Source organism: Rosa chinensis, chromosome 6 (assembly GCF_002994745.2).
Source record: "Rosa chinensis cultivar Old Blush chromosome 6, RchiOBHm-V2, whole genome shotgun sequence".
NCBI classification, from domain to species: domain Eukaryota; kingdom Viridiplantae; phylum Streptophyta; class Magnoliopsida; order Rosales; family Rosaceae; genus Rosa; species Rosa chinensis.
The window spans coordinates 68,826,381-68,847,084 of NC_037093.1; the positions used below are offsets into that span (position 1 = coordinate 68,826,381).

General features: G+C 38.6%; 2 protein-coding genes across 3 annotated transcripts; one reads left to right on the forward strand and one right to left on the reverse strand.

The window, feature by feature from the left end:
• Positions 1 to 1,814: 1,814 nt before the first annotated feature.
• On the forward strand, positions 1,815 to 11,358 carry LOC112169331 (endoribonuclease Dicer homolog 3a). 2 transcript variants are annotated; one of them, XM_040508827.1, is made up of 25 exons: positions 1,815 to 2,208; positions 2,312 to 2,492; positions 2,578 to 2,691; positions 3,196 to 3,309; positions 3,424 to 3,493; positions 3,629 to 3,693; positions 3,791 to 3,922; positions 3,999 to 4,151; positions 4,349 to 4,475; positions 4,840 to 4,945; positions 5,018 to 5,210; positions 5,325 to 5,485; positions 5,624 to 5,842; positions 5,937 to 6,202; positions 6,628 to 6,899; positions 6,981 to 7,498; positions 7,575 to 7,669; positions 8,043 to 8,266; positions 8,358 to 8,567; positions 8,665 to 9,141; positions 9,313 to 9,582; positions 9,659 to 9,985; positions 10,408 to 10,585; positions 10,676 to 10,787; positions 10,945 to 11,358. In XM_040508827.1, the coding sequence occupies exons 1-25, from the start codon at positions 2,093 to 2,095 to the stop codon at positions 11,099 to 11,101; spliced, it is 4,857 nt and encodes a 1,618-aa protein (XP_040364761.1). In that variant the 5' UTR covers positions 1,815 to 2,092; the 3' UTR covers positions 11,102 to 11,358. The 2 variants fall into 2 exon arrangements, with proteins under 2 accessions (XP_040364761.1, XP_024162113.1); XM_024306345.2 differs by having other exon boundaries at positions 1,816 to 2,208; positions 3,175 to 3,309.
• A 6,260-nt stretch (positions 11,359 to 17,618) lies between these two features.
• Positions 17,619 to 18,423, reverse strand: LOC112173482 (flowering-promoting factor 1). The gene has a single exon (XM_024311117.2). The coding sequence runs from the start codon at positions 18,255 to 18,257 to the stop codon at positions 17,946 to 17,948; it is 312 nt and encodes a 103-aa protein (XP_024166885.1). The 5' UTR covers positions 18,258 to 18,423; the 3' UTR covers positions 17,619 to 17,945.
• Between the last annotated feature and the right edge of the window lie 2,281 nt (positions 18,424 to 20,704).

Genomic DNA, 20,704 nt, shown 5'->3' on the forward strand with positions numbered 1-20,704 from the left:
ATTCTTTTTTGGATAATTTGGTAACTCATGAGATCTTCATGTTCTTCTATTATAGTATACATGTTTAAGAGCAAGTCCACCGGTTCCTCTTTGACCGGGCAAAGCATGGATTTGGTGAAGTGGTGATCGGCCAACCCCAAAATCTCTCTTCCACCAACACAAGCTTGACCGGGCAAAGGATGAACTTTCTTGACTGAAATCAAGAAAAAAGGCAAGAGGATGACATTTTCCTTGACCCAGCCAAGGCCTGTGCCAGCTCGGCCCACACCCAAACGTGGGTGACGTCTGCGAAGAGAGAAGAGAAACAGACGCGCTGATGAAGCTAACCTAGAAACCCAATCAGTCAACAATCGATTGAATTCAAAAACTAAACTAGCAAGACGTAGAGCACGTCGAGAGAATCAACTTTCGTACCTCATGCAGCTCCGGAGATCGCCGGAGATTGCAGGAACTTCGTCGGAAAACCCGTAGCTTCTCGTCGTCGATTCTTTGTTCACCGTCGATGCATGTACAATCCGAGAACGCAGGGACGTAGGCGACGGAGAGACGAAGCTGTTGCAGGTGGTTCGCCGCAGAGAGGTGGTCGGACGGAGGAGTGTTGTCCCGGTCGTGGCTTCGGGTCGTCGAGGAGCAGAAACGGGTCGAGAGCTCTGATCGTCTCTGGAATGATCTGGGACGGTGATTCGATCTAAGGGCTATTTATAGCCTGAGTTTCATTTCAGACGAACGGTGCTGATCAAGCGGTGGACTTTTTAACGATCCAGATCATGCCAGAGCATTTCTTTTTATTTAAAATGAATTTCCATAATTCCTAAACTTATGAAATTCAAAATAAATAGTTCCGGTGTTGGAAAAATTCCCCGAAAATTCTCACAGACTCGTAACGTCGCGTACTTTATTATAGACTCCAAACAAGCTTTGGAGATTCCACCTTGTGAAAAATCCCAATACTTATTTCCGAAGACCCTAATAATTACCGAGATCGTCAAATTGTTCCAAACGATCTCACCTTATCTCGATAAATTTTTCCGGGGCTCACAGCTGGCTTCACTTATTTCAAGATAAATTGTCGGTAACTGTAGGTGGCTCATAATTTGTCCACAGAAAACATTAGAAAAATAGTAAATTGCATAATTATGACATTAATTATCCATAAATCTCCATTATTATCATCTATTTACATCAAATATATTTTAATTTTAAAATAAAAATTCAATAACAGTGAAAATGAACAGTTAAAACACTTACTGAAGAGTGAAAATGAACAATTAAGAATCGATGAACAGTGAAAAATGAACACCCATGTCTAGTGGCAGTGAACAATTACTTGACTGGTCGACGCCTTGACTTTTCGACCTTGACATTTCTTGACTACGGGTGAACTTGCTCTAAGTGATTTGAGTTTAGAACACCGTGGTGTGGTGTGTTGGTCGAGCGACCTAGTCTAGAACCCCCAGGTCTAGCGTTCGATTCCCAGCTCCATCCCGTGGCCAGCAGATTTGAGAGACCTTTGTTTGTTAACACGAGGGTTCGTGCGTCTGCGGTGCAGTGATTAGTCTGGCAAAGCTGGGATACATTGTATGAGATTGCGTGTGTGGTTCTATTGACACCTTTCCCCTAAAAAAAAAAAAAAAAAAGTGATTCGAGTTTAGCTTGGTCAAAAGTAAATCCGAGGTTGAGAGTTTACCGGTGTGGTCGTGCGAGTTCATTGACCTTGTTTTTATTCTTCTTCTAGTAAAAGGGATATTTACTTTCAGAGTGGTACTGTACCGTTTCTTCTTCTTCTTCTTCTTCTTCTTGTGGCAGTAAAAAAACAAGAAATAGAAGGAGCTGCCGATTCTTTAAATTCCGAACCCAGTCGTTTGTCCACTTCCCTAACCCGGTTCGTCACCTTCACCTGCCACAAAACCCCATTAAGAAAAAAAAAGAAAAAAGAAAGGAACAGTTCACAGTCCCAAAGTCTGCAGTCACAGTTCCCACTTTGGTGAAAAGAAGAACCCACAACCAGACCAAAAAAAAAAAAACCTTTAAGATTTCTTAGGGCTTCTTCTGTGGAATCTTTGCCCTTCTTTGTTTTCATAATCCCTGCAACATGCATTTGCCAGAGGAAGAAGGCCAGATTCCCCTGAAACACAGCTTCACTGAAACCACTAATGATCATGGTGCCGCCGCCGATCAAGGAGTTTCAAAGCGCCTCAATCCCAGAAGGTTTTTTTTTTGGTTACTATCTCTGTCTAAGGCATTGTGGGTGCCTGTAAAGTTAAGATTTTGACAGTGGGAATTTTTTTGGGTGTGTGGTTTTGGTTAATAGGTATCAGACACAAGTGTATGAGGTTGCTAGAAAGAGGAACACAATAGCTGTGATGGAGACAGGAACTGGCAAGACAATGATAGCTGTGATGCTCATTGATGAAATTGGTCAAGCTATCAAGTCATCTGGTGACAACAAATTGATCGTATTCTTGGCCCCAACTGTTCATCTTGTTCATCAGGTACTCTTTTCTGTTCCCCTTTTGGTAATATGGATCATTGGTTGTTTCATAGATTGTTGAACTGAATGGCTTTTGGTATTTCCAGCAATTTGAGGTTATTAAAGAACACACTACTTTTAAAGTAGAGGAGTATTACGGAGCCAAGGGGGTTGATGCGTGGGATAAGGAGCATTGGGAAAAGGAATTTAAAACCCATGATGTAAGTTTACTTCTTTTGAAACTCTTGACCAGTAATTTAGATTAATGAGGTTGATGTTCATGCTTATATGTCAGTGCTCCTTATCTTTGCACTTTCTGCAATGTTCTTAATCCGTTGAAATTTGAAAGATGGCATCTTTTTTATTGCTGACGAAGTAAGAAGCTGATCCGTGCTCACTTTGCTTAGTTCCTTGTGTTAGTTAGTTATGAGAAATTACTTAATTTGTTCAGAAGTCATGTAGTATAATTTATCACAGTTCATTTTGTTAATCCTTTTGTTTCTAGTTTTTCTGCATGATTATTGAGTTTTTATCTGTATTTCCCTTTCTGTTTTTAGCATAGTGAGAACCACATTTGAAAAGAGCTATTAAAGTATTAACAAGTACTATTCTTAAGGCACATAACATACTTCTGCTAGATTCCTTATAAGAAAACAGAAGTATCAAGTTTTTGCGGTTGATGAACCTGTTATTTTATCCTGTAGGTACTGGTTATGACACCCCAGATTCTTTTGGATGCCTTAAGAAAGGCATTCTTGACCATAGAAGCAGTATGCTTGATGATTATGGATGAGTGCCATCGGACTACCGGAAACCACCCTTATAAAAAGATAATGAAGGTTGATTCCGTTGCTGTATTCCTCCATTTTCTTTGTTGTGATTTGTTAAGAGATATGCATGGTATATATCATTTGTAGTCGACCAACTTGACAATATTTTCTCTTTGGGTACAGGAGTTTTATCACAGGTCTAGTATCAAGCCAAAAGTTTTTGGAATGACGGCTTCTCCTGTAATTCGAAAGGGTAATAAATTGCTATTATCTATTGTTTCTCTTCACTCTTGTTTCAATGTATTACTATGTTTTTCGTTTATATAGAGGATTGCTCTTTACATGTCCGTTATTGATACCAAACATACTGCTAAAATTTATGGATCAGGTGTCTCATCCACAATGGACTGTGAAGATCAAATATCTGAACTTGAAAGCATTTTGGATTCCCAGGTATCCGCCTTTGGTTTTTTTTCTTTTCTTGAGTTGTCAATTTGGGTTGCTATTGATGGATCATATGTGATGATTTACTGTCTTATAATTTGCTCAGATTTATACTATAGAGGATAAAACAGAGATGGAAGTATATGCCCCTACTGCAAAAGAAACTCGTAGATTTTATAACCCAACATGGTTTTCGAGTTTGGATTTGAAAGAAAAGATCAAGGCCTCTTGGTCGAAGGTACTCCTGGTTGATACTTATTACAAGCTTTTCATTTAGAGTGTGGATACTAACAGATGTTTAAATACATGGACAGAATGATGCTTCGTTTTTAAAGCTGCAAGAATCAATTCAAAGCAATTTCAAAGATTTGGATGACAAAGTTAAGGCCCTGCGGAAACGATTGTCTAATGACTATGAAAAGATCCTGTATTGCCTGGACGACCTTGGTCTCATATGTGCTTATGAGGTATGATCTTAAGTATTAATTTAATGAAAGATAGTCTCTTGAGGAAAGTCAAAGAAATGATATGTGTTGCCATTGAACTTGTTTCTGCCACTTTATTCCAAAGATTGTAATTTCGATTTCATGTTGCTTCCAATTTAATTTTTTTACTTCTATGGTCCTTCATTCTGGTTGTGGTTATAACCTGAGTTCTTTTGCAGGCTGTGAAGGTCTGTCTAGAGAATGCTCCTACTAGCGAAGAGTGTGAATTTTATAGAGAAAGTTCTTTGCAGTGCAGATATTTTCTTGAGGAAGTTTTTGGTATAATCAAGCAATCTCTTTCAAATGGTATGCCATTCTTTGGCTTTCTCTCTAACAGTACTAATACGATCTTATATGCAAGTCAGTGATATGTTATAATTTACTAAAACTTGAAATTTCTCTTAATCACCCCCAGGCTTTTGCTTAATTTCATATGACATAATCATAATTGATGCATTGTTTTTCTTGTCAGTTTAATTAACGAGGACCAAAACATGATGCTCTTTCTGATAGTGTTTCAGGTTCAGATTCTTAAGATAGATGAAAAATAACACTACGTTCCTGACGTTCTTTCATGAACCATTATGCCTTTATGGTGCTAACAACTTCATGTTCTCCTTTAAAGACTTTATATATGTCTCAGTATTCCCTTGTTCTTTTCACTTTTCAGGTTGTGAAAATTTTTTGGATGTTGGGTTTGACTATTTGAAGGCAGTAGATTTGGGCTACATATCTCCAAAGTTAAATGAACTTGTTCAGCTTTTCCATTCATTTGGGTGAGGAAATGACTCCAAAATCTTATTCGTCTGATTGCAAAATTGATTGTTGACCATGATTTCTAATTGCAGAGTATCTAGGGAACTACTGTGCCTCATCTTTGTGGATAGAATTGTCACTGCTAAAGTGATTGAAAGATTTATGAGAAAAGTTACCTCCTTATCTCATTTCAAAATTTCCTATTTGACTGGGAGTACTACATCAGTTGATGCTCTGACACCAAAAGTACAAAAGGAGACATTGAAGTTATTCAGCTCTGGGGAGGTAAATGATGATTTATGTTGTAGGAAAAAAGATTGACTTATGAGTAGTTCAATTTATTATGAGAAGTTTAGACATATCAGAACCTAATACTGAACTGGTACTCTTGCTATATAGGTCAATTTATTATTTTCTACCGATGTAGTTGAGGAGGGAATTCATGTTCCAAACTGCTCCTGTGTGATACGTTTTGACTTGCCAAAGACAGTGCGTAGTTATGTCCAGTCCAGAGGACGGTCTCGTCAAGATAACTCTCAATTCATTATAATGCTAGAAAGGTAAGATCATTGCTTTATCGTTTCACTTCATCAAAATATCAATAGGTGCACATAGTAAATCTCCAATAAGTTTAAGCTTTCCTCTGTTGGCATCCTTATTTTGTGTCCTCAAGTGATCTTAACTATCCCTTCATACAGGGGAAACAAGCAACAGAGGGATCAACTATATGAGATCATCAAGAGCGAAGGTTTGATGACAAATACAGCTCTAAATAGAGATCCTGAAGAAAGCGTTTTGAAACCATGTACACTTGATCAAATAAGTGAATATGTTGTGAATGCCACTGGAGCATCAGTTACAGCAGATTCCAGTGTCCGTACTATACATAAGTATTGTGACACGCTTCCCAGAGACAAGTATGTGTGTTCCTCATCAGTAATTATTCACCAATTCACAGCTCAATTTTTTATTTCTTTACTTATTGTACCGCTATTTGATCACCGGGTACAGGTACTTTGTTCCAAGACCAGCATTTCAATTTTCATATCTCGGAGATTCTTATGAATGTAAGATTACATTGCCTCCAAATGCGGCTTTCCAAACCTTGGTCGGTCCTGCATGCAAAAACTCCGCTTTATCAAAGCAGGTTGTATGCTTAGAAGCTTGTAAGAAGCTGCATCAATTGGGTGCCTTGAATGATCATCTTCTCCCGTCCACTGATAAGCCTTTGGAGAAAGATATAAATGTAGAAAGCAAAGGGCCAGCTTCTGGTGCAGGTATGTATTTTGTGACATCATATTAGTGAAATCAATGTTAATTAATTGTTTCTTCTGGACACAGTAGCTCTTTTTTATTTCTTTTTTTCTGTTTATTGATCTTCGTACACATTTTAAGGTGATGGAGCAGTGGTGCAATATCCTTTGCAAGAGATTTTAAAGGATGATGTAGTAGTTTAGTTGGCACAATTTGTTGCTTGCTTAATGTCTTAGTTTGTCTTTTATATTCAAGTGCTGAATAACATAAAGACGGTGGCTAACTGTCTCCGGTTATCACGTCTATATGCACATTTTAGACCAATCTCTTTGTTTTACTTCATGTTGATTTTTGTTTAGGAACCCATCTTGTATGTGCTCTGGCATTTTCTTCTACCACTGTTTTTTCTCCTGTCCTGTTAATTAGATAATTGTATTTTCCCTTTAAGGAACAACTAAAAGGAAGGAACTACATGGGACAACTGGCATTCGCGCTCTGTCAGGAACTTGGGCAGAAAAACTTGATGGTGCCGTTTTTTACGCCTATAAATTTGACTTCTCCTGTGATATTGTTAACGAGCTATATTCTGGATTTATTCTTCTGATTGAGTCAGACCTTGCTAAGGATGTGGGGAATATTGAACTGACGCTTTACTTGGTTTCAAAGAAAGTTAAAGCTTCTGTTTCTTCCTGTGGGCAAGTTCGTTTGGATGGAGAACAGGTAAATCATAAGCTTTTGTAAGTCAAGTACTGCTTATTTATTTTGGGGAAGTACTTAATGTAACTATATTTTTCTTATCAGATGGCAAAAGCAAAGCTCTTTCAGGAATTTTTCTTCAATGGATTGTTTGGGAAATTGTTTCATCGAGCCAACCCAGCTGAAAAGCAGAGAGAGTTTTTACTTAAGAAAGAAACAAGAAAGCTGTGGAGGCAATCATACATGTATTTGGTTCTTCCGCTTGAAACATTGGATGATTCAAATAATGAATCTTGGACAATAAATTGGGGAGGGATCAGTTCTTGTGTTTCTGTGGTAGAGTTCTTGAAGCAAAATGCATTGTTGGGTGCTCAGCATTGTAAGGGTGATGCAAGGAATTCATTGCAAAGCAGAAGTGATGCATCTGGGACTGGATGCAATAGTTCACAGATATTCCACTTTGCTGATTCTTCTGTTAATGAAAAAAATCTCAAAGATATGGTGGTAGTGGCCATCCACACCGGAAAAATATATTCTGTTTTTGAGATTTTGAGTGACACATCTGCTGAGAGTCCTTTTGACACATCACAGTACAATACCTATGCTGAGTACTTCCACAAAAAGTATGTGATTTCATATATTTTTGATGTTCCGTAGATGTCATCTTACAGTTTTCACAATTGTGCTAGTTCTGTTCAGATATGGGGTTCTGCTCATGTATCCAGGTCAGCCTCTGTTGCGGCTGAAGCAAAATCATAATCCACACAACCTTCTTGTGAACTTCAATGGCGAAGGTTTGTTGATTTACATGCAACAGCTTTTAGACACAATCTGTAGATTGGTCATTCCCATCTTCATGATCTTTTATGCATGACCCTCTTGTTGTATGCCCCTTTCTCTATGGTTGGTAGACACAAAGGATTCGCATAACATTGATTGTACCATAGAAAGACATCAATTATAATCCTCAATTCAATTATGATACCGGCAATATGATTGAGTTAAAAGTTTCCTGTGAAAAAAATCAAGAATGCTATCATCATGTCTCTTAAATTAATTGGAGTTATAAATGCATTTCTCTTTGAATTTTGGTCAGTGAAATTGAGTGATTTAGGACTACAAGCTCACTTTGTAATTTTGGTTTCTGATATTCTCTCAACTGGGCAGGTGGTAGTGGTAAGACATCAGAATCTGGCCTTGTTAATGGAAAGGAACGTATGTATGCCCATATGCCTCCTGAGCTTCTAGTCTGTACTGGATTGCGAAGAGACGTTTTGAAGTCATTTTATCTATTACCATCATTGATTCATCGATTGGAATCCTTGATGTTAGCCAGCCAACTCAGAGAAGAGATTGACAGTCATTGCAGCTTACAGATATCAAGCTCATTGGTATGTGCCATGCATCTTGGTTACAGTACTTGTGATTTGTCGCTTTCATCTTTTAGCAATATGACTGATCCAACTAATCTCTTATGTTTAGATTCTAGAAGCACTTACATCACTCAGATGCAGTGAAGATTTTTCCATGGAGCGTTTGGAATTGCTTGGTGATTCAGTGCTAAAGTACACAGTAGGCTGCCACCTCTTCCTAAAATATCCCGAAAAACATGATGGACAATTATCTTCTCTGCGCCAGTCTGTAATTTGCAACGCTAACCTGCATAAATTGGGAATAGATCGAAACTTACAGGTATTTGTCCATATATATGATACTATGACTTGCATCGATTTAATTGGTCACTGATTTTGACGTCATGTGATAATGAGTTTGGTTTATTATTTGATAGGGATATATACGTGATGGTGCTTTTGATCCACGCCGTTGGGTTGGTCCAGGACAGGTCTCTATACGACCTGTTCCTTGTGAGTGTGGAGTGGATACCTTAGAAGTTCCAGTAGATAGCAAGTTTCAAACTAGAGACCGTGAAGTTGTGGTTGGAAAGTGCTGTGACAAGGGCCATAGATGGATGGGTTCCAAAACAATCTCTGATTGCGTTGAAGCCCTTATAGGAGCTTACTATGTAGCTGGTGGATTATCTGCTGCAGTCCATTTTATGAAGTGGCTCCAAATTGATGTAGAACTTGAGCCATCCTTGGTTTCTGAAGCAATTACTACCGCATCACTTCATTCCTGCAACCCAAAAGTGGATGAGATTGGAATCCTAGAGCCAAAGCTTCGTTATGTATTTTCTACCAAGGGTCTCTTACAGGAAGCTATAACACATGCATCTGAGCAAGAATCAAAACTTGGCTATTCTTATGAGGTAGTGATTCACTTTTTCTTGCTCACTATTTATTTCTTTGAAAAAAGAAGATGATGGTTCTAGAACAGTAGGGAGGAGAATTTATCGTGAACTTGTAAAGATTGTTGTGTTCATATATAAGTAAACAGTTCCTTATATTTCCTTTTCTTAATTTTTTTGAATCTTCAACAGAGACTAGAGTTTCTCGGTGATTGTGTGTTGGACCTGCTTATCACATGGTATCTCTATCAGAACCACAAAGATATTGATCCAGGTGAGTTAACTGACTTGCGTGCCGCTTCAGTTAACAATGAAAACTTTGCTCAAGCTGCTGTGAGACACAACCTTCAACAGCATCTACAACATTGCTCTGGGTTACTTCAAAGTCAAATAACAGAATATGTAAAGTTGCTTTCTGAACATGATAGTGGTGACAAACTTCAAGGGCCAAAAGGTCCTAAGGTATGTCTCTCTGAATACCACTGGGAATCCATTGTTTTTATTATGATTTTTGTATTTATGAATGACGTCTCTATAGGCTCTTGGAGACATGGTGGAAAGTATTGCAGGGGCAATACTAATTGATACGGAGCTCAACCTTGATGAAGTGTGGAGAGTATACAAACCACTGTTATCTCCAATTGTGACCCCTGATAAACTTGAGCTGCCTCCCTTGCGTGAACTGATTGAATTATGTGGCTCACTTGGGTACTTTTATAAAGAACAAACTGTAAAGAAGGGTGAAACAGTTCACGCGGAGCTTAGTGTACAGCTGAAAGATGTCCTGTTGATTGGAGAGGGGATTGATCGGAGTAAGAAAATAGCAAAAGGAGAAGCAGCTCATCATTTATTGAAGGAGCTTGAGGTTTGTTAGTTCTCCAATGTCTGCTTCCTGCTCTTTAATATTTCTTTGAGACCTCGACGACTATCTCAGATTGGTTTGGACATTCTGCAATTATAATAGTATCTCATTATCTGGTTAGCAGCTATGTTTGTTTTCAAAATTCTTTGATTTTAGAGAAAATTTAGGAATAACTTATGTTTTCATAGATCAATAGTGTAGCTTGGGACAGTCCACCAGAATCCTCAGTACTGTGTACCTACACTGAAACAAGTTGACCGCAAAAGAATTTGTGGAATTCTACAGACGGTCAAAGAAAAGGAAAACAATATATCTTTTAGAAAAAAGATCGAGAATATGGATCTCTTTTGTAGGATTTTATAGTTTTTTTTTTCTCGTAAGTTTCAAAACAAAAGATTGCTGATGCTGAAACATCCATGCTACAGAAAAGAGGTATTACACACTCTGGGTCTGCCAGGAAGAGAAAACTGGGTGCTGACCAAGTTGATGATTCATCTCCAATAAAGCAAAAGAAAACTGAGATGCATCTGCCTATGGATGCAACTGGACTTTCTTTGCCAGCCACTGACAGAAAAATAAGTGGTTCGAAAAATGACATCCCAGGTTTGCACCATCTATATTTGGGTCCCCCACTTATCAGAGTCACAATCAAGCTTATTTTTTCTAATCATGCTGTGGGATTCTTGTACGCAGTTATCAAAGCAATCAACATGAAGAAAGGAGGACCTCGAGTCTCTCTTTACGAGCTGTGCAAACAACTACAATGGCAAATGCCTACCTTCAAACCAACAGAAAAGGATTCCAGGTTAACCATATGCATCAGCCTATCTACTTCAATAATGTTGCTTTTTCTTCGTCTCTTTTATTTTGGCATCAAAAGTATCTTTCCTCCCTTAGATTCTCAAATTGAATATGATGATTATGCGACTAACCATCTCTTTCAACTTTTTTTCTCTGAATAGTTTCATATCAACAATAACGTTGTACATACCCAATTTGGGCAACATCGAATGCACAGGAGATCCTAGGTCAGATAAGAAGAGTTCACTGGACTCTGCAGCACTTCTCATGCTTTATGATCTCGAAAGGCAGGGTAAAATTATCATTGGTGGATGTTAATATTATATTTAATGCCTGCTTGTATTATTAGGATTTTAGAAATGGGAGGGTGGTACCTTTTAAATCCGGCATCCCAATTCTCTTATTGTGGAGCAACTAGGAAATGTCAATGTAAAATGGAGTACTTGACATCAGAATCAACATGTCTATTTGTGCATGTACAAAATAAAGTGTCCAAATGCCATCAAGTGTATAATGTATTGCATGAACCGTCCAAGATTGCTTTCAATTTCAATAAACGGGGTATTTGGTCATGACACTTGTTCCATGTGGTATGTCTATCCATTCAGAGGGGTTTTTCATTTTTGATCAATAAGAGGGCAGAAAATATTGGGTATCTCACTGATTTAAATAGGTTTTCAGCCTATAAATCACTTTTGATTCCATATATATGGTCTTCAAGTTCCAAATCATTAGATTTTAAGCTTGAAGGTCTTCAAGGGTCGCCATAGCAAAATTGTCCTGTTCTGATGTAAGGATACGGTAATAAGAAGTATATACAGAGAAATGCGCTATAATTACCTTTATGGGTGTATGTATATACTATGTGGTCTGCATGATTTTTTTATCGCTCAACTCAATATGCTGCAGTGTTATTAACTGTCCCTTGTAGTTCAACTCACCCACAAGTTCCATCATATTTCACATTGATTTAACGATTAAACAATCCGGACTTCGTCAGATGTCCTAGACTCCTAGGTTTGTTAGAAAGACATTGTCGTCATACGACTACCCAGAAAATACAGTTTTGCAGTTTTGCTGTTGCCACTTTCTGGACCGAGTTCTGTACATTGTCATTTCTTGATATTTAAGAGACCTTTTGGATTTGATATAAGGACAGCTTATCTGTTTTTTCTCCCGAAAACAACATATGGTAAATGTGCCCCGTATGTAAGGGAAAATGGTCCGTACGGTACCCCGTCTTTGGCTCCTTATAACTTTTGGTACCTGACAAAAAAAAAATATCAATACGGTACCTGAAGTTCTCTGCCCGACCGAAGATTGGTATATATGGCCGTTACCTCCGTTACGAAACTTGCCAGCTGGCAAATATACAAGGGTACTCTCGTCCATTCACATATCAATTAATTTTCTCTCTCTCTCTCTCTCTCTCTCTCTCTCATTCATTATCCTTCGTCAGTTCGTCTGCTTCTTCCTCTCTGAGTCTCTCTCTCCCTCTCCCAGTAAATGAAACTCATAAATCAATCACAATTAAACAAAACCCATTTTCATTTTCATCTACACCCATAGAGCTAGCTTTAGTCGGTGGAGAGAAACCCAGAGCCTAGAAGAAGAAGAAGAAGAAGAAGAAGAAGAACCGGCTTAACCTCAAGCAGCCACTCATGCTTAGCCGATCTATCATCGCCACGTCAGATGCCGGTGGAATCTCCGGTCGAGTCTCCGACCACGTCCTCACCGGTCGGGTTGAGAAATCATGAAGAAGGATCGGATTCAGAGGTGTCAGGTGTGCCTTCCAAGTGCTTGATTACTCAATTGGAAATAAAATTACCTGCTTCGATCGGCTCCTTGGGAATAGACATGGCTTCGGGGACCTGCTTCCGCATTATCAGTTTCATTCAATTTTGTTTTTTTCCAATTCAAAGCCCTAACCCCCAAATTCACTTTTGCTCTCTGCCATGGATCCTTGCTCGAAGCTTGAGTTTTTCACTAGTGATATACGACCCAACCTCTTGAACTCCACCAGTATTTTCATGCCTCAATTGATCCGGAGTGATGTACTCTTTGCCGGAGATGGTGTGGAGAAGCTCGAAGTCGAGGAATCAGTTGTATATAGTTTGAAAAAGAAGAACTGAATGATTGTTTTTTTTTAAGAAGAATTAAGTGAATGTTAAAGAAGAAGATTTAGTGAAAATTGAAGTTTGTTTTCTTTTTGGAAGCATTGTTCTGAGTGAAGGAAGTGTCTGAATTTGGAGGTGTCTGAATTTGGAGATGCCTGAATTTGGGTTTGTGTTATATGGTATTGAAGAATTGGATGTGGAAACTAGTGAGGATGTAGAAGTGGGTTTATCAGGTTTGGGCATGAGATCTGGTTCGAGTAATACAGAGGAAATGAGATCCATGAGGTTTGGTTTATCAGGCTATGCTTAAGGAGAGGATGTACAGAGGAGAGAGAGAGAGAGAGAGATGGGTGTTTCAGACACCATTTCTTCTTTTGCATTCACCGTTAGAAAAAAAAAAAAAAAAAACTTTCTTTTGATTTTTTTAAATTATATGCAGAAGAATAATTAAGAAAAAAATAAAATAAAGGGTAAATTGGTCATTTTAAGTTCAAAAGTGCCAGCTGGCAAGTTCCGTAACGGAGGTAACGGCCATATATACCAATCTTCGGTCGGGCAGAGAACTTCAGGTACCGTATTGATATTTTTTTTTGTCAGGTACCAAAAGTTATAAGGAGCCAAAGGCGAGGTACCGTACAGACCATTTTCCCCGTATGTAATGCATTGCAGGAACTATCCAACATTGCTTTCAGTTTCAATAAACAAGGTATTTGGTAATGACACTTATTCCATGTGGTATGTCCATCCATTTGTAGGGGTTTTTATCAATAAGAGAGCAGAAAATATTGGGTATTTCACACACGTAATTTAATCCACCCACAAATTCTATCATACTTCAAAACATTCTCATTGATTTACTAATAAGGTCAGCAATGCTATTGACTGTCACTCGTAATTTAACTCACCCGCAAATTCTATCATACTTCAGAACATTTCTCATTGATTTAGTGATTAAACAAAGCGGACTATTATCGCATATTCTAGAATTTTTCAAAAATGACATCGTTCAAAGTGTCATACATGATACAAACTATCCAGAAAATACAGTTTTGCTGTTGCCACTTCATGGACATACAGTACATTCTCATTTCCAAAAGACCTTTTGGATTTGACATCCCACTGCTCTTCAAATACCCAAAAAAAAAAAGGGGCCGTGACCACTTACCCAATTTTAACCAAAAAATTGCCCACTTGCTCCACTAAGAGTTTTTTGACCTCATTTACCCAATCTAACTTCTACTGACATAATTACCCTCATTTTAATCTCTCTCCCCCCCCCCTCACTCTCTCTCTCTCTCTCTCTCTCTCTCTCTCTCTCTCTCTCTCTCTCTCTCTCTCTCTCTCTCTCTCTCTCTCTCTCTCTCTCTCCCCACATCCGCACCTCCGGTGCGGCGTCGAAATTAGGATTAGCGCTTTCTCTCTCCGGTGCGGCGTCGAAGTCCAGATCATGCCTGAAGCTCTCTCTCTCTCCGGTGTGGCGGTGCGGCGTCGAACTCCGGATCACGCCTGAAGCTCTCTCTCCACCGGCGGGGCGGCCTCAAACTCCAGATCTTGCCTGAAGCTCTCTTTTCACCTCCGGTGCGGCGTCGAACTCCGGAATCACCCTGAAGCTCCAGTCGGAACTATCAGAGTTTAACTAAGTCTAGATGCAGAGCGTCGACGGCAAGGCCGATAACAGGTTGGTGTAGACCACTGCTCTGCTTATGCTGCTCTTCGCAATTTCGTTCACTGCTTCTGCTATGGGTATCGGGCCTCACCCATCTTCAATCTGTCTTATAACTTGATTATTTGTCCATGGCAATTCCCTTCACTGCTTCTGCAATGGGTCTCGGGCCTCACCCATTGAAGTCGGAGAAGGGAGATCCGCAACCGTCGAAGTCAAGATGGGAGGAGAAGTAGAAATGGGTGCCCAGAGCATTTTCTGGGTGCCCCGACTTTTTTTTTTTCCTGCATCCCGAGTTTTTTTTTTTTTTTTTTAATTTTTTCGGCAGTAGACACATTATTGGCCCCCAGTAGACTTTGATACGATGGACAGGGATCACTATAGTGTGGTGTTTTGATAAGTTACCTGTTGTTTTCTATGTATTAAAGTCAAATTATCTGTGAATCCTACAAAATTGTGCATTTTTGGTGGTCTATTGGGAGGCAGTAGAGACATTGGACTTTGTATTGGGGGGCAATAATATGATTATTGGGAGGCACTAATATGATTATTGGGAGCCAATAATTTGATTATAAATTGATCAATTGTGCCTGTAGTGTATTCATTTTGGTTTTTGGAGTTCATACAATTCACTGGACGACAATAATAGGATTATTGGAGGCAATAATATGATTTTTGAGAGGCAGTAATATGATTATTGGGGGGCAATAATATGATTACTGGGGGGCAATAATATGGTTACTGGATATTATTAGGGACCGGTCGCCTGTCGTCAGATTCCGATCACGGTCACCGTTCGCCGGATTCCGGTCACCAGTCGCCGGCGCCCTGCCACTGGTCACCGGAGGCCGGCAAGGTGGAGAATGACTTCTCCCTCTAAGTGAAAAAGAAGGAGAGGGCAAAAAAGTCTAAAAAAAAAATAAAAAAGAATTAATTGGGTAAAGGGGAAATAATCCCTTAGAGTGTTTTGGGTAAATGGGGTTAAAAAACAGTTGGTGGAGCAAGTGGGCAATTTTTAGCCTAAAATCGGGTAAAGATTAATTTAAAATCACAAAAGATTTTGGGATATGGCCGACGTGACACGTGAGCAGCACGGCGAACCAATTAGCATCTATCGTTTGCGGATGTTTTTGGTATTTCGATGAGCCAAACGCGGGATATTTATGGAATATAATATTATCATTTGCTTAGAGCAAGTCCACCCGTTGGGTCACCAAGTCACTCACTACTTTTTATGTCTATTTCCACCCTCTGAGTAACTGGCACAGTTTTTAAACTGACCTGGTGACCTGCAAACTGACCCGGTGACCCAGGTCAATCTAGAAATTGTGCCCGTGACCCAGATGGTGGAAATAAACACTAAAAAGTAGTGAATAGTAACTGACCCGGTAACCCAATTAGTGAACTTACTCTTATGTGGCGGTTTCTTATTGGATGGTCAGACCAATATCAGGCGATCAATATCCGGATTGGCCTTGGGTCCCCAGTTTACCACATCAAGTCAACAACTGGCAACAGACACGTAGCTCGTAATCAACAGCCCCTACGTGGATACGCCACGTGGTTGGGGACACGGGGCATCGTGAATAAGCATTAACCATCTGCTTCCACGTGAAGGCCCTTCGATTTTGCTCTCCCGCCCTCGCCCTGGGGACCTCGCGATGTCGTTTTAGTAGAATCATTTCCAATCACAACCCAATCAAATAAAGTGCTCGTCTTATATGATTGGATGTTGGATATATAAGTGATCCCCTTTATCTCTCTCTAACATATTTTCGTTAGATAATGATTAATGGATAATGTCTGTCCTTGCTTCATATATGGTTAATATGAAATTCTTAAAAAATTAAAATTAAAATTATATGGTTATTAGAGGAGATTACATAACCCTCTTTCTTAGAATTTAGGGAGAGTTGATCCTAAATGGTCCAAAGTTGACTACTGAGAAAGTAGAGAACGAATCTAATTACGAGAGTATGTAACGTCTACGAAAGTGTTCGAAAGCATCATCCACAATGACATATTCGTTATTCACTTTCCACAAAGACACGTGTTTTTCAACACCGAGCGGCAAGAGAAATAAGGGGAATGCCTCGATCATTGAAGATCCCACCAAAAAGATACTCATCCTCTATCGCAGAGTAGTAGGAGGAAACCAATGCTAAGCCATCACAATTGACCATCGAGGAAAATCTTATATCGTGAAAATGCTCGTGTGGGATACACGGTTAAAAAATTCGTAATTTAATTAGAAATAAAGAGTATGAAAGTGAAGAACTCATTTTTTGAGGAACAATTTATTCAAACAACTATTACTCTAAAATATGACAACTTTTGCTCTATGTAAATTTGAAATTTACACTAAAGACATTTGCATGGCACAAATAAAGACTTATTGCAAGCGATGGAATATTAGATTAATATAAAAACTTACACATTTTCACGAGTTTCAATCATCATGAGCCACCTTCAGTTAATTTATCATAACTCTTTGCAGAAAACTTCAATCTAAATTTCCTAAAAACTAGTGAAATCTTGACTTACAAGACTTAATTTCCCCCCGGCCCGATGTTGAGCTTTTGAGTATTGTCATGTTCTGTTTCCTTTTCTTTTATTATCCAATTCTTTTATTGTAAACTAACTATATATGGTGTACGTGTGGATTCTTTAGAGAGAATCAAATTTCCACAGTAGATTATTTAATAGTAAATCCTAATTAATTAGCAAATTATTATTATTATTATTATTTTTTTAGAATGATTTAATTTTGTTTTCAAATGACAGAGATTATGAAACAGGTATATTTCGTTCCTTTCACATATGGAATCATAACAGTAACAATCAAATCAGAGCATGTCCTGTATCGATCTATAAGTATGTGCTGTAGAAGTAGAAGTCAATTAGTCAATCTAATTACCAAACTGCCACTGTCCCTTACTCAGTAGCAACACCTGGTTACCAACACACAGATACATACACAAAAACATATCTACACTTTCGCTGACATGGCACAATGAGCAGGTATATAAACACAGAATTACAGACGATTGAGCTATTTGGTTCTTCAATATCGACATTCATTTATCATTCATAGAAAAGCTATATTTTACAGAAAGCAATACAAATTGTTGAACGGATCGAACACAACACACCATCTAGATCACGCTTTTTTATTAAAGTAAACCAGGAAGCCAATGCAAAGAGGAGATCAAATGAAACCTATAACTCTACGTATGTGTACCCATGAAACCCAGAAAAACCATATACCAAATTAAGACTAATTAATCCCAGAAAGAAACCGGAATTGATATATAAATGAGAGATCATAGAGATCGAGCTGAAGAGAGCAAATAAGATTCACTCACTCAATAGTAGTGATCGATCACATGTCTCTGACGTGGAAGAGATTGGGGTTTTTAATGACGATGTCGTACATGTAAACGGAGTTGAACTTGCTGAAGTCTCTGGGCAGAGAAATTAGGTCGATGGAAGAGTGCTTGTGGAATTGGTACAGGTCGGGGTCGCCGCCGTAGTACCTCTCCCACCCTAGCCCGGTGAGGATACGCTCCAGCGCCGAATAGGAATTCACCACCTGGCCGCTGGGCAAGTGCACCAACGCCTTCTTCCGGGAGGAAGACGAATCATCCACCAGGCGCATCACACCGTTCTGCTTGAAAACCCAAACTCCAGACATAATGAGAAATTTGACCTAATCGAACAATTGATCGATCTTTCGAAGAGAAAGAGGCAAAGAGCTCTGTGTGTGTTGTGTTTGTTGATGATGGCGAAAAATGAGAAGGGGGAGGGAGGTATTTATAGGTGCTGAAAGGAGCGTTGGGGACAAAAAAAAACAAGAGGAAAATACTCTCGGAGTTTGAGTGGAGTTAGACAAGTTCTGAAAATGACGGCGAGTGTGGGTGTGTTTGGCTTTTGAAGAGAATCAAGATATTGTGGGATCCAGTGTGGGGATGATGGTGTATGGTAATAGCCCTAAGGTCCCTCGCAGGAAACGAATTCTACCTCCGTGGGGTTAGGGTTTGAGGAGGAGAATCTTTGCTGTGTGCTTTTCGAAATCAATGGGGAGGGAATCTTTCATCTTTGTACACTTGGCGCACTGCTGGAACTGTTCATTAGTTATTTATCAAGAAAAAGATACGGAAACGATCCAAGTCAATGAACCACAGAGATCACGAGATGTCCACGTGAAGGGAGTGGGAGATGGAAATCGATTTAGATATTTCGAGGTCGACTCCATCACTCTCCTCCTCCTCCTCAAGAAAAAGTTCTTTTTTCAGTTTTTGTGTGCGCTTCCTAGTCTATTCTACTTGATGCTTCTATTCTACTAGTGCAATCTGGAAACCTTAATAACGCTTTCACTTCACTTCACTTCACTCACGTTGTGTTGTCTCATTGATCCATTTGCTATGTTGGATAGTTGTGTGACGTTCTATGCTTTGCTGAATTTTGTGTTACGTTAGACCAAAAGTTATGACGTTGGTTATTTAAGCAGTGATTATATTTATAACTATATTACCTTATAATTTTGACCTAAGACCAAATGTGATGTAGGACGAGAATGTACCATTTTCTCTCTTTCTCTTGTGGATTCAAGAACTATGTCTTTTAGAGTTTATCGCTTGTAAATCCAGGTTACTTCCGACTGCGTCAAAATGATGTGCATCAAATTTTTAAATCTGAATCAAATGATGTGTATACATGATTTACCCTAACACAATAGTTTGGATCGTGATTTCGCACCCTCATTTACCCCACTCACAATAGTTTGGAAATAATGAGCTAGAATAAATTGGATATTAATCATAATATCATATTAAACAATTTTCACATACTTTTTCTTTAAAATTATGCAAATTCTTATTTTCATCATTAGTAGCATTTCGCAACACAAAACATGCAAAATGTGAACACAAAAAGAAAGAAAAACAGTGCAAGTGGATACAGAAAATAACTTAATCTTATTACTTTGTGAGTAAAGTTATGACTTATATATTTTATCTAATGTTTTTCAAGAACCTTAAATGTTATTTTGTTCTTTCAATATTGGAATTTATTAGCCATTTTGAAGTAGGGGAGATTTAACACCTATTTTGAAATTCTATATACACACACACACACACATATATATATATATGCGCCTGTGTGTGTGGAAATAAATTTTCTTATGAGACTATAGGTACCCTTGAATATCTCATGTCTTATGTGCTTTTATTCACTTTTAATTCCTGCAGTTTTTACCAATACATAAATCATCATCGTCTTCTTGGCTTCTCGCCATATGGTATGTACTTACTCCTTATAAAGGAACAAAAAGATCTTAAAGGATAACAAGATTGACCATAAAAAGTGTACCATGTTGACTACACAATTAAACATTTTCCTTAACCTACTAAAAGTTCTAAATTTGGATCAAACGAGGTTGTAAGTTAAATCACTATAATGAACAGTAGAGTACCGAGTTCTTTTATGGTCGAGATTAGACAGTCATTGCACATAATCATTTCATGATCATTGGTCTTTCCACAAGCTCTCAACACCACTCAAATGTAATCGATCAAAAGTGTCACAATCAAATCAAACATAATTGAACCCTATTGTTACGTACTTTAATTGTCATCAAAAGGACCACCAAGTTACACAATTCCACAATTTCTTTATTCAATATCATATTGGTTGTAATGTACCCTGTTGCCCACATGTGATCACACATGGGCTAGATGGTCCTCAATTTAGGTCAAGCGGGTTCTTTGAGCCTTGTCTTGTCAAATCCATGATTAATGTTTTGCCTTGGGATATTTTGCAGTTGGAAAAAAACTACTTCCTGTTCACATGCTTAGTTGCTTACACATATGGGAGACATGAGGTGGGAAAGAGCACCATTTGTAACTATTATGTATAATGATTGTTAAGAAGAAAAAGGAAACCTTTGCAATGATTCATGAGTAGTCAGTCTCCAATTTTCTTATCAATGAGGTAACTTGGACAAAGAATAGACTAGCATGTATGGTCTTTACCTCTTGTTTCCTAATTTTAGTTTTATTCTCTAACGAATTTGCTTTCATGCCCGTGTGCGATAATTGATTAATCGAAGTTGATAAATGACACAAGCAATCTAGAACGGAT